The sequence below is a fragment of the Melospiza melodia genome, chromosome 6, assembly GCF_035770615.1.
Source record: "Melospiza melodia melodia isolate bMelMel2 chromosome 6, bMelMel2.pri, whole genome shotgun sequence".
NCBI classification, from domain to species: domain Eukaryota; kingdom Metazoa; phylum Chordata; class Aves; order Passeriformes; family Passerellidae; genus Melospiza; species Melospiza melodia.
The window spans coordinates 10,506,238-10,519,744 of NC_086199.1; the positions used below are offsets into that span (position 1 = coordinate 10,506,238).

At 47.3% G+C, this 13,507-nt stretch overlaps 1 protein-coding gene across 5 annotated transcripts in view; it reads left to right on the forward strand.

Moving 5' to 3' along the window:
- LOC134420118 (exocyst complex component 3-like protein 2) overlaps window positions 1–12,429 on the forward strand; it is a 42,632-nt gene extending 30,203 nt beyond the window's left edge. For 3 of the 5 annotated variants that reach the window (XM_063159894.1, XM_063159895.1, XM_063159891.1), the window contains 7 exons: window positions 246–338; window positions 1,622–1,754; window positions 2,684–2,794; window positions 4,557–4,712; window positions 7,678–7,799; window positions 9,276–9,461; window positions 11,048–12,429. In XM_063159894.1, coding sequence (XP_063015964.1) covers window positions 246–338; window positions 1,622–1,754; window positions 2,684–2,794; window positions 4,557–4,712; window positions 7,678–7,799; window positions 9,276–9,456 — 796 coding nt within the window. In that variant the 3' untranslated portion in view covers window positions 9,457–9,461; window positions 11,048–12,429. Of the gene's footprint in view, window positions 1–245; window positions 339–1,621; window positions 1,755–2,683; window positions 2,795–3,697; window positions 4,518–4,556; window positions 4,713–7,677; window positions 7,800–9,275; window positions 9,462–11,047 lie in introns of those variants that run through there. The other 2 variants (XM_063159892.1, XM_063159893.1) reach the window with 2 other exon arrangements.
- Window positions 12,430–13,507: the final 1,078 nt, after the last annotated feature.

Sequence of the window (13,507 nt, forward strand, 5' to 3'; positions counted from 1 at the left end):
GACAAAGCTGAGCTGCTTCCCAGAAGGAAGTGTTGCAAATCAACCTCCTGCCTCTTGGTCCCTGACAAAGGTACCCCTTAGCTGGGCAGGCAGAGACTTTGTCATGTTGTAGATCCCACCTGGGGGATTGAAACTGTGAGATGAAAAGACAAAAAAATCACACAGTATTTCTTCAGTGTGCTGTTGATTTTAGATGTGTTATGGAGCACAACAGATTAAAGGTGCTTCTTCCTGTTTTAATTTAGCTATGAAGATGAAGTGAGAAGTTTTATCCAGCTTGATGGCTGCTCACAGATCTACAGCAGCTTACGAATCCTGGAGAGTTGCTGCCTTCTCAGGTTAGAAAGCAGAGCCTCATGCCATGGGGAGCAAAACGAGTTTTCTGCTGGTCTGATCTCCTTCTGACTGGTATGAGGCCAACCTTGACCTCCAGCTGGGTATGGTCATCCAACCCCGTGCACACCAGCCTTTAAACATGGAGGAAGCCAGCTGCTGTCAGCAACACTCCTGCAGAGCTGCCCTGGCTGTCCCAGCCAGAGGGAGGCTGAGGTGGGGCTGTCACTGCGGCCAGGCCCACAGGGCTCTCTGCCTGCTCGCAGGCCCTGCAGGTGCAGGGTTTGCAGCCATGTCCCCCTTCCTGCACTGAGCAGGAGACAGCAGTGCTGTGCCATGTGTGGGGACGCTACCCTGGCTAACCCCACTGTGGGTTGTGATGTCCTTCCTTTCCCAGGCCTGATCATCCTCCAGCAGAAAAGCAGCACAAAGGTTATGCTGAGATGTGTGTGCTGCTGCACTTGGTAGGTGCAATCTCAAGTGCCTTGCTGAATGAAACCCCAAGCAATATGCCAGGCACTCCCTGGGGTTGCTAGGAAGGAGGGAAGCAGTAAAGCACAGAAGGGTGGAGGAGGATGTTTGCACCTACAAGCTAATTTCAGAAGCACTTGCAGCATCGGAGAAAACAAGGTTGCTTCTCTTCTTCCTGTGTAAAATTATCCAGGGATCTCTGGAGTCAGCAAAATGCCAAAATCCAACATATGCACGGTGATTACTTGACATCAGAGCCTTGTGTTGAGCCTAGGTAGCTGCTTTGTTTGCTGTATTTGCATGTTGCTGATGCTGGATCCTAGACTGAATACTTATGAGTCTCTTTTATGTAATCCTTCACAGCTTTACTGAGAATGAAGTTGTACACTGAGCCTTTCCAGAATGTAGAATGTCTGGATTCAAGCTGGTGATAATTTTAACCAGGATTTGCTGACTGGAAGACTGTTCTGATGGAAGATAATTGTTTGTCCTGTATTTGTAGATTGTCAAAAAAGGCACATGGGATGCTCACCCAGACTCTGTTTGTCAAGGCTGCTTCATGCTTGCTCATTTTTAAAAATACTGGAATTTTTATTGATCTGGTCTCACTAGTGATGGGTACAGGTGTCATTTGCATGTTGTGCCCTTGTGGCAGTGTCTTAATGAGCACAGAAATGCAGGTCACTGAGCTAGCTTTGGACCTGAGCATGTGCCCATTCAATGACCCCTGTGTTGGTTACAGTAGAAAGAGTTTTGATCTGAGAGAATAGCATGATTTGATCTGATCAATACTTTCCATATTTATTTTTTTAAACAGAACTGTCTGGCATAAGTTAACATACATTTGCAGTGTCAGCACTGAGCAGAATGTTAAGGTGAATGGATTTCTACACAGGATGGAAGATGATGTTATGGAGCATTTTCTGCAGACCATCACTACTAAAGTCAAGGTATGGAAGACCCATTTTAATTCTGACTCTTTGCAGACCATATGGCTGGCATGCACTTCCCTCATGTCCTGATTTGGAAAAGGTGAAGCCATAGTTTGGTCTTCAAGCCTGGTATTCTCCTCTGCCTTGTCAGAATCTGTATGTGGACAGCTTCACATTTTCCACGGTTTCACTGTTTGTAGTGTTTGCTGTTGTGCTGCCCAGAGCCCAGAAAGCTGAATTTCACCTGGTACCCATTAATTCCCAGCAGCTGGGCGTCTTCCCAGGACAGTGATAACTCACAGAGCCCAGGGCTGTGCTGGCTAGTCAGGTTGTAGAGAAGGCTGACCAGAAATGTGTCCCTGCCTTGAGATAAAGTCCCCTTCCTTCATCCTTTCTAGTATCAGTCTGTTAGCCCAGGCACTGTTCACCCTTGTGTCTGGAAAACACAGAATTCCAGGCTCCTGACAGTGTGTGATCCTGTGCATTTCCCTGGGAAGCTCCCCTGGGCATCTCCAGCCTCATTGCTCAGGCTCCCTCGGGCAGGCTGGAGGCAGCAAAAGGAAAACGACAAGAGAAACTCTGGCTACGCTGTGCAGCTTTGGTCCCAGAGCTCATTGCCAGCGTGTCCCACGGGCCCACACATCTGTGTGGGAGCTGGGGGTGGCTCTGACAGAGCACCAGCAGCCCTGGGGGGAACAGGAGGCCCAGGGACCAGGTTTTCAGTCTTCCAGGTTTGGGCTTAAGATCTTAGTACATCCTTCCTGAGTTGGAATAGTTTCTTTCTTTCATGTTTTGACTTTCTTTGAAATAAAAACACAGGATGCTGCAGTTGGTGGAGAAATCTGTTTCCAAGAGCAGAAAGAGCAAAGACACAATAATCTGTGTCTGTTGTTTGTTTGGTGTCTCTACATGTGCACCCTTTGACTCTGTCTGTTTCTTTTCCTCAGGGAACACTGAAGGACCACTTCAAAAAGTGTGACAGTGGTTTTGACCACATCCTTGAATGCTTAAAGCAAAGCTTTTTGACCTTTGGGAAGAAAAAAACAGATATATATGAGGTAAGAAATAAGTAAGACAGTGAGAACAATATGTTACTCAGGAATCATCCTACAAGAAAGATTGAGAGGGATTTTTTTCCAAGGACATGTAGTAAAAGGACAAGGGGGAATGGATTCAAACGAAAAGAGAATAGGTTTAGATTAGATTTTAGGAGGAACTTCTTTGCTGTGGGAGTGTTGAGGTGCTGGCAGAAGTTGCCCAGAGAAGCTGAGGGTGCCCCATCTCTGGAAGTGTTGAAGGCCATGTTGGATGGGGTACTGAGCAACCTGCTCTGGTGGAAGGTGTCCCTGCCCATGGCAGGGGGGTTTGAACTAGATGATCTTTGAGGTATCTTCCAACCCAAACCATTCTGTTCTGTGAAATCACTAAAACTAGTAATTGAACATTTGGATGGCACAATACTAGAAAATTAAACTGCAGTTTTCTCTGTTGTCAAATGGGCTTTTAAATATCTGGTGGTCTCAGTCCAGTACCTCTATCCACCAGGGTTGGGTAGTGACAGCTGGGACCTCCCTGTAATTTCAGCAGAGAAACCAACAAGTGAAGAAATGTGGAAACTGAATGTACCTCCCAAATACAGAGGGGAATGTTGGGCTCCCTCCTCTCCTACCATTGCTCCAATATAATTATTTTGGAAATTTTCTCAGCTTCTAATGTGTTTCAACCTTATTTGTGAGGATTATCGATCCCTTTGATGTAGAGTGGACAGAGTGGGGTGAAAAGTCCAAATTCTTAAAGGGCACAGTGTCTCATGCAGAGTAATTGGCAAACAACCTCACAAAGTACCCAAGTTTTTTCACCTTTACAGTAGCCTAAACAGCTTTTATAGGATCTTACAGCAGCCTTGAGTCTATCTCTTCAGCAATGAGGTTGGTACCTGGGGAATTCTCTCTTTTGTGCAGGCTGGATTTGCTGTTGCTACATGTGCAATGTGTCCTCCTCAGCATGGGACTCCCAGGTCATCAGTCCCTTTGTCAGCGATGATTTTAATTAACATTTTGCAATATGGAAAAAGTAATGGAAGACAAAAAAGTAGGATCTATTCTGCTGTTGTTCAAAGGCTGTCACTGGACATCATGTCCCATTAGTGCTGGGGCAAGCAGCAGCTCAGTGGTGAAGCGCTGTGCCAGAGCTCTCTGTGCCTTGCTTTGTCTGTTTGGGACAGAGCTGGGGATTTCCTGTACCTTTGGACTGCAGCCTAACCCTGCTCTGATTTCAATTGCTAACCAAATGTGGTTTCTGTGCAGCAGCCCACCCCCAGCAGAAACACTCCCTGTCCCTGTCAGGCACTGCATGGCTCTGCACTGGGGTTCCTCAGCCAGTACTGGGAGCTAAGAGGGAGCTGCCCAGGTGACTTCTCTGTGCCCAGCCACAGCTGTGTGCCCCAGGGCCCTGTGTCAAGTGTAGATGCTGGAGGGAGGCTGCATCTGGCTTTGTCTGCAGCCCAAGCTCCCCCCAGGTGATAATTTGTGAGCCAAGCCAAGTGTTGCTGCAGCTCTGGAGTGTGAGTGACCTCTGGCTCAGCTAACTGCTCCCATTGCTTTTGATTTGATGTCTCCACACTTACCATCAAGCTTTGTGATCCACATGCTGCTTGGAGATAGTCCAAGTGTTGGATCAAGCATTTTAAATTAATATTTAAGCAAAGAAATGGGGCAGCCATCTGCATGGGCAGAATATCTGCTCTGTGCCATGGTACAAGTGTGGCTGGGCCTTGCTCAGTGCAGGGAAGTTAATCTGGGTCTCTTTGCTCTGGAACAGGCCCTGGTCAAGGCTGTCAATGCCATCATTGTTACAGAATACTTGCAGGCCCTCCTGACCACTCCCAGGAAAACATCTGCTATGCAGAGGAGGAGGATTGTCAACAAGATAGAAGAAGATCATAGGATGATGCAAACCATCTTTAAAGAGTGCTTAGTAAGTCTTTGATATGGTTACAGTTTTGCTCTTTATCATCAAGAACAATACCAGCAGAGGAAGAGACTCTGAAGACTGCAAAAAAGCTTAAGAATTTTACCACAGGGGTATCAAGCTTCACTGAAATGACATTCAGATATGCTGACAGCTCTTCTGATCTGTCAGAAGCTGTTAGCTCATGGTTTTGAAATGTGTGACTGGAAGATGCAAGTTTTGCACTGCTGCCACTGACACAAGAGTGAGGCGTGCTCCTCTGAGCTGGTGAGACAGCTCCAGAGCTGCCAGCTCCTCCATCAGCCCTCTGGTAGCTGGCATGGGGTGGCAGTGCTTACCCTGGAGCCTCTGGAGTGATGAAGCAAACAGCTCCCCACCTCCACCTGCTCTGTGCATTGCCCTGTAAGGCTGCTCCTCCCTGGGCACGGGGTGTGCATTGCCCCCCCTCCATCCAGCCTCCTCCCTCCCCACAGGCCCTTCCCACCCCTCAGAGCTGGCATGATGGCTGCCTCAGCCATTTCCCTGTGCTCTGGCATTTCCTCATGGCAAAACAGGCTGATGCTGTTGTGGTTGCTGACGGCTGTGGGGAGGAACGAGTCTTCCTGCAGGGGTAAACACCTCACATCATTAGGAGGTGAAGCACATTGCAGAGGATTGGGTGTAAAAGCAGAGCCGCACCTCTGAAGAAAACTTGTGCAAAGTGCTGGTTCTGATTTGCAGAAACAACTTCAGAAGCTTTAAAAGTCTCACCTCATAATCTGGTGTAATTGGCAGTGCTGCACAGAGCATCTGTGGGTGCCACTAGGCTGTCACACGAGTCCCTGGGTTACCAAGGGCCAGGACTGCCTTGGCAGCAGTGTCCCCTCCTTCAGCTGGTGCAGTTGGAGAATCACTGCTGTGCAATGTCCCTGGCATGGCTCCTTAGCAGATGCAGGCTGAGAGTGCCCAGGCATGGTGCTCCATAAGGGGCTGGGCTGAGCAGCACAGCAGTGGTTGCAAAGTCAGTTTGGTAACAGGACTCAGATGTGACAGCATCTAAACCCCTTGGCTGCACTGGTTTTAATGATTTCACAAATGCTGAGTCATTCTCACAACTTGCCTATTTAAGTGCTAGGGACTGAAAATCTATTTTCTCATAAATGAGTCCCTTGCAAGCCATATGTCAGCAATTCTTACCTTGTCCAATGAATAAAATGAAATAAAAATGATTGTCTGTAGGCTTCTCTAAAATCCTCTCAGACCCATTACAATTAATGCATTAGATTCATGGCAGAAAGCTGGGAGCTGCCAGTGCTTTTAGCTGAATTCCCCCCTCTCTTGGAGTGATCGATCACAGATGAATTAATGCTTTCAGCAATTGAGACATGGGGAATAGCAGGAGGGTTCTCTAATCTTAACTCTGAAGTTTACCAGAAATGCTGTGCTCAGCATCAGCTTTGGATGTAATGTGCATGGAACAGTGCAAAGGAAATAGAGGAAATCTAATTATCTATTAAAACCCTACATTGAGCTTGGGTGAAAAAGAGTTGCATCTGGTTAGAAATTTTCCCCAGTGTCCTCAGTGTGTGCACTTTCTTACTTGATGTGAGAGCACTGAAAGCCTTGGAGGTGAAATGCTCGAGAGATTGCAGGGGACAGCCTGCTCCTCAGTCATGAGGCTCACAGTTATGCATGCCAAATATGAACTCTGCTGCAGACTGAGTTTATCATGCAGTTGTTGCACAGGCTGCTCCTGCTCCCTGCCCTGTTCTGCCCTCTCTCTGGGCTTTTCCTTCCCCTCTGCTCTCAAAACACATTAGGAAATACCTTGCTTCTCTCCTAAGAGCAGTACGTGTCAAAGGCACTTAAACACTGCTGACAAAACACCTCTTTTTTTCCCCTTTAGACTGCAGGCTGTTTACCTCTGACCTTGCCTGCCTATGCAGTGCTTAACTAAATCTGACGCCTTCAAATTAATTAGCATTTTGTAATAGTGAGCTTGCCAAGTATGAAGCTGTACAGTACCAGTGCCTCAGGAGCTGAGTACAGCTTGTGCACTGAGCAGAGCTAGACATGCTGTGTGCCTGCACTGCAGGGGGAGAGGGGGAAGGCTGTCTTCAAATATTATTATTATTTTTAATTTATGTTCATTGCAGAGGAGCTGCATGGATAACGTGACCAGCTGTTTCTAATGCCCCCTGCAGATCAGGGGAACCTGGGCTTCTCCTGCCCCATTTTGGCAGCCTGTTCTCCAGGTTTGCTTTGTCACACTCTCTGTTGATGTGGTGGCATCAATAATTCAGGGAAGCAATTAAATTGCATTACTGCACTGATGGAAAATGTGAGCAAGACCTGGAGCTCTCTTCCTGGTGGTTCATCTGCATTCTGCTTCTCCAGCTCTGCTGAAAATGCTGTGTGTTTTTTGATGAGACTTTTTTCTCCTGTGTGCTCTAGATTAGAGGGAGATCATTGTGTGCAACATCTACCAACCATGTCATGTTTTCTACACTGTCCAGCCCTGTTGCCAACTTTTTTCTATTAGAGGATCTATGCTCTCCCTAAAGTTGCTTTTCTGTCCCTGGGCTTGCTCTGGGGGGGCAGAAATGCCATCATGTTTGGCCAACAAGGCTTGTTTTCACACAGTCAAGCACAGGGCTGTGCTTACCTTCAGGGGCAAACCACATCCCACAAGAGGAAATGGCCCTGAAAGGAAAGGCAGTTTAAGGAAAAATGAGGTACATTTGCCAGCTTTGCCTAAGGAAGTGCAGGAGAGGACTCTGCACTGCTGAAGAAGCCACCCTGGAAGCAGTCTGTGGCCACTCCCCAGGTCCTTTTCTGCTATCCTGTGGGGAAAATCAGATTTCTATACATGCACAGACACTCCTGCAAAGCTTCTAACCCACACAGAGAGATCCCCAGTCTGACATGAGTCCAGCTCTTAATGTGCTGTGCTGTTTCTCCTGCCCTGAACACAATATTGCTTTTCTCCCAGGGTCCTGCAGCTGGCTCTCTCAAGGATCCAATAAAAGCAATTTTAGAGCTTGTTCAAACTTCTGATCCTGAGGGGATGAAGATAGCACTTCTGCCCATTCTTAAAGAATTTCCTGACCTCAGGTAATGTCTTTGATTGCTTTGACTTCTGTACTTTCTTACATGATCACTTGAAACCAGAAAACCTACAGCAATATTAGTCCTGTGATACTTCTGCAGTGTGTTGGGCCAGGCACAGTGACCCTATGAATGTACTCACTGGTGCCTGCTTTATATCCTTGTCAGACATGAACTGCTGAAGTTTGAGATGTCCTCCTGTAAAGGTGGAGGATGGATGAAATTGCTGTCAACAAAGCAGAAATGCTGTGGAAAAGTACTACCTTAATGCAGAATTTACAGGACCATATGTGTCGAATGTAGGTTTCAAGAACATCTTTAATTTGGGCATTTCATAACTTCCAAACACTTGGCTTCTGGCTTCAACACTTCACCACACCCTCTATAACTATTTTCAGAAGTTTCAAGGTGTATTCAGCAAGAATATACATTTGTATTTCTTACAGAAAATTTAACAGAATTGAAACACAGGTTTTATTAGGAAGGAGAGATCTTGGATACCTGCATTTTTTCCAAAGTCTGTGGTTTACTGCATCTATCTTTTGTTCTATGTGCTGTACCTGTGTTTTTCCAACTTAACATGATTGCAGTCTAAAACTCTCTGTCACAGGATGCTCTGAAGGCCAAAAGTGTGAATACCTTCAAACGTGGGGCAGACAATTTGTGGCAGAAAATTACTTCAGTGCCTATTCAACATGACAGTCATCAGATAAACCTGCAGGAAGGGAAGTCTCTAGATTTCTGTAGGAAAGACTGCTATGGGCAAAGAAAAAAATAAAAAGAAAGAGAGATTATGTTATGCTTCATCTGGTTTCTTACTTCTTTTTTACTTTACTACTTTTGAAGATGCTATTGAGCTAAAAAGCTGTTTATCTGATACAGCATAGCAATGATATATATATATACATATACATACATAGTATAGGAAGTGGGCATAGAAAGTTCTCAGAAGACCCAGATCTCAGAGGAGGTTATCCTGGTGTGAGTGGATGCACTGTTGCTGACTAAAACAGATTTCTCTGTTTCAAACTGTTTGGCTTGTACACATTTGCCTTATATCCAATACAGTATTTCCCTGCTCAGGGGAATAGAGCTCTGTAGAACACAAATGCTGTAACCTTCCAGATGAACAAGAATTGGCTCCATTTGAGGGGAGAAAAGATATCAAAAATGCCTCCAAATGGTCAAATGTAGAGTTATCTGAATCCTATTATGATAGATACAGGTCTTTTTCTAGGAATAACCTAAACTGAATATTTTCAATACTTCACAAGGATGTTGTGGGCTCTGGGCTTGGGACTTGTGAGCTCAGCCCTGTCCCACACATCTCTTGGGATATGGCATCCCCCTTAGATGGCCAGAGGGTGTCAAAAAGCAGCTTCCAGTCTTTGGTATGGTCCAGCAAAACTCAGGGATAGGAAACAAATGTTAGGTTTTTTTTCTTGGCTTATTCACTAACTGTCCTCTTGTCCTTTTGGAAAGGAAGGAACATCTGAGTGCAGTGCTGGACATCAAAGATTCACTCAGCCGAGATGACAGAGCTGCTCTCTTGAAGTCATTTCATGATAATTGCAGGGAATCAGAAACAGAAGCAAACTTGCTTTTTGCAGATATAGAAGTAAAACCTAGAAAATGTGGACTCTGTGGCTGCCTCTGCTGTTAGCAAAGGTGGGTGTGTGTGAGTGTGTTTGTGTGTAAGGTGTACCTGCCCAGGCACACTTCTTACAGGGAGGTGGAGCTGCAGCCTCACCTCCCCAGGGCCCTCATTGCTCCATGCACTGGCTCTACTTCCCTCTCTCTCCTGCAGACTTCCACACCCTGCAGGATCGTGTTGGAGGCAGTGCAGGGTGCTGAATTCTTAGATGAGTGATTCAGGTTACAGCAGGGACAAAGGAGAAGGCAGGGCTGGCTCTTCCTCCCCAACTTTCACTCGTGTCTGTGTGTCCCTGCAGCAAGGTCTGTCTGCAGCATCCCCTCCCTCCCAGCTCTTACCCTCTACCTGGGCACAGTCTCCCAGGCAGGTGCTGTTGCCTTATAGCAGGACAAGCCAAGGAGGAACCTCTCTGTGATCCTCCTGCTTCTCTGGTGCCGAGGGGAGGGATATGTGAGCCCCACCACTGCCCCCTCCATGACAGCTGCATTAATTCAACCAGGCTTGGCCCCATTTAGCTGACTGAAGACTGCTTAGTGGAGAACATGTATTTATTTTCTTCACTTTAAATAATTGACGATTTCTTGTTACTACAAAGTTACCCAGCTCCAGCTCAGAGGTGGAGAATTTTGTTTTATGTTGGCCAGGTCAGAGCCCTCAGCTATCAGAAATAGTCCTGCTCAGTCAATAACTACAGATTGCCAGCAGTTACCTTCTGTTGCATAAGCTGACTAGACTGAGGTTGAGAAGCACAGTCCCTCTCCTCCTCCCCTCTCAGGTGTCACTATTTATTTATAGTTACCCATGTTAGCAGATCAGGGATGAGGTATGCAGGACTCTGCCCTCCAGGCACAGGCAGACAGCAGGCTGCCCTGGTAGCAGAGAGAGAAAGCAATTAGAGAAAAAATTAATAAGCACAAAAGCTTCCCCTCCTAATGAAAACTGATTCTGATATAATGAACTGGCTGTCAGCTACTCATGTTTATACCCTGCTTTAAAGAAATTACCCATAGTGTCACCTTTGCTTTAGTAAAGATATTGAGGAACAAGTTTTTAAAGCGTTGTAAGTCCCTGAATCTCCTGTTTGCTGAAATTCCCTGGGAAAATAGGCTCCCAAATCCCAGACCCAGCTGAGTCTGCAGTGTGGTGGACACGCATACCTGGCACAGTAAAGGTGAAATCAGTTATGGGATGTGCCACCTTCCTCCTTCCATGCCAGCCCTGTGATTTTGCTGCCACGCTCTGGGGTGTGACCTGTAGGCTCGCTGGGAACCTGCTGCTTCCTCCTAGCCAGAAACACGTTTCTCCCTCCTGTACATGGAGGTGGCAGGACTTTGGAAGAACACTGCTTTTGGTTGTTTCATGTCAGCACGAAATGTCCTTCCAGAAGAGGAGTGAGAAGGTTTGGCTGGGGAGGGCAGGCAGCAGTGGGGGTGCTGCCCAGGGATTTTGTTTAGCCCAGGAAGTGAGTATTTCAGCAGTTAAGTGTGGACATAGCTTCATGCAGGAGTGTGCATAGGAGGGATGTTTCTGCTGTTTGACTCTTGCACATGTTCTGATGAGTGCCATTTAATTACCCAGCTTTTTTCTTGCCTTCCCTCAGGCCTGCTGGGAGAAACATGAGGCCTTACTCTGCTGTGCCAGTGTCTGCAACCACAGCTCCTTGAAAGCTTCACATGCAGCTGGATGCATGGAGAAGCCTGTCAGCCATGGAAGACAAAATTTCTGCATTCTTGCAGGAAAACCATGAGGCTCAAATCCCAAGTCCAGGAGGGAGATGAATGGGATATGGTTGAAAGACATTTCTTCAAGATTTCCTAGAGACTGCCATTCAGCTGAGTCCTGGTGGTTATTCCCAGGTGTCATGGTTTGACCCGGAAACAGGATTTCTGGGATGCTGTGGATGGGGCCAATGAGTGCTCAGATTTGAATATTGCCATCTGGCCCAACCACTGGGCATTGGATCCACCTCTGAGAACACAGGGTAAAAGCAGGGCTCTCCCCTTGGCAGTCTCTCTTTGGATTTCCGGCGGGAAGGAGTTGGGTCTCTCCCCCGGCCCAGTTGCTGGCTGGGCGGGGGGAGGGGAAAAGCCATGCGGACCGGCCCAGGAGAGGTAGGCCTGGCCCCCCCAAGGGTGGAAGGAAGAAGTAAAGAAATGCCGGGAAGCAGTGGGCAGCCTGTTCCCCCCCCCTTGGAGACAGACAGAGAGAGAGAGTGCAGCCTGTGTTTGTGGCCGTAATCTGGAAATTTAGTAAACATGTGCTGGCAGCAGGCAGCCCGGCTGAGGAGATGGGGGGGTGCAGCCAGGAGTCCAGCCACTTGGAGGAGTTTTTAACCCTTCTGGGACAATGAAAACCTTACAGAACATTAACCCTTCCTAGATGAGTGATGAAGGTCTGGACCAGAGGGAGAGAGAGTGAGAGATGTTGGAAGAATGGAGAAGAGGGAGTGGCATTTTATGCTGGACTCTTTCGTGTAGCCATGGACAGAGCCATGTTTCCGTGTGATACAGAGACTGAGTCCAGGGGGAGAAATGTCCCAGAGCCAAAGAAGATTCAGAGTGAGTACCCCTCGGCCCCAGGGAGTATATAAAATATGGTGGGACAGATGTCCCAAAGGTGAGATGCTGTGCTTTTCTGGAACTGGACAAAGCATCCTTAAAAAGACAACCCTGGAAGCAGCCCTGATTCTTGTTCGGTGGTGAGAGCACCGGAACAAGGACGGAAAAGGCCACCACGACACATGGAAGGACTCCCTCTCCTCTTGAGGAACTGAAAGTTGAGCATTCTAAAGGGTGGTGCTGGACCCAGAACTGGTGATTTTGGAGGATGTATTGTATTGGGAATTTAGGGGGGAGGAGGAGGAGAGTGGTTTTGTGAGGTTTTCATTTCCCTTGTGTTTTCTTTTTTTTTTTTCTTTTGTATGTAGTTTAGTAATTGTTTTTTGTAGTTTAGTTAATAAACTTTTCTTTTTTTGAAGTGAGAGCCTGCTTTGTTTATTCCTGGTCAAAATCTCACAGCAGACACCAGAGAAGGTGTATTTTCATGGGGGCTCTGGCTTTGCCAGGCCTAAACCATGACACCAGGATGTGGCAAGTGTGGAGGAGGTTTTCCCCTCACTGACTTCCTCTCTGTTTCCACCTCTTGTTCCATGAAATCTCCAATGATATTGGGACTGCTGCACCACATGGTGTCCCAGCATCGCAACCTCCTGAGGGATCCAAGACCTCTGTTAGGGAATATTGTCTGGCTGATTGTGCTGGCAATGCCTGCAGGTCTGGGTGCCTCAGTTTACTCCCAAAGCCTGACCTGCACCAGGAGGGTGCAGACAGAGCTGCCTCTTCCCTCTCTCATGAAGGCTGTGACCTGCTTTGGGGGCAGCCTGCCATGGTGAGGTGTGGGATGGGGAGCTCCTCCTGTATGAGTTTTACAGCTGGCTCAAGAGCATAGTCCTGCATTAATTTTTATACCTCAGTTACTGGAAATTTCCTCTTGGAGACAGAGGAGAAAAGCTCATGTGAAGCAGGCAGTAAAAGGAGCTGTTTGTCCCAGCCTCTGGGCAAGGTCTCTGCTAGTTTTCAGATGTAAATATGCAGTTCTGAAGGAAAAACACTGATTTTCTTCCTCATTGTCTATGGACTGGTCACAGACCCCAAGCGGGATGTGCTTCAAGGCCCTCCTTTGCTATTGTGTGAATACAGAACATTACTGCTCCTCTTTGACACCATAACCAAGCAAAAAACTCTACCTCAGATGTGCCAGTGCTTTTTCTGAGCAGCCATTCCCCCTCGAGTCTGCCACCCTCACAACGAGAAGGAAAATTTGTGCATAACCTGTCAATGTCTGTAGCAGGGGACAGGTCATGCCCTGGTACCCTGAGAAGTGCAGGTCCAGCTGGGTGCTGCCACATTCCCCAGGGACACAGGTGCCCCATCCCAGAGCCCTCAGTGCAGATGGGGTCCTGGGAGCTGGAAAGGAGCCAGGGCAGGTTTGTAATTGTTGTTGGCTTTGTTCCAGGTGCAGTGCTGAGCATGAGGTGAGTGTCTGAGAAGGAAGAAACAGG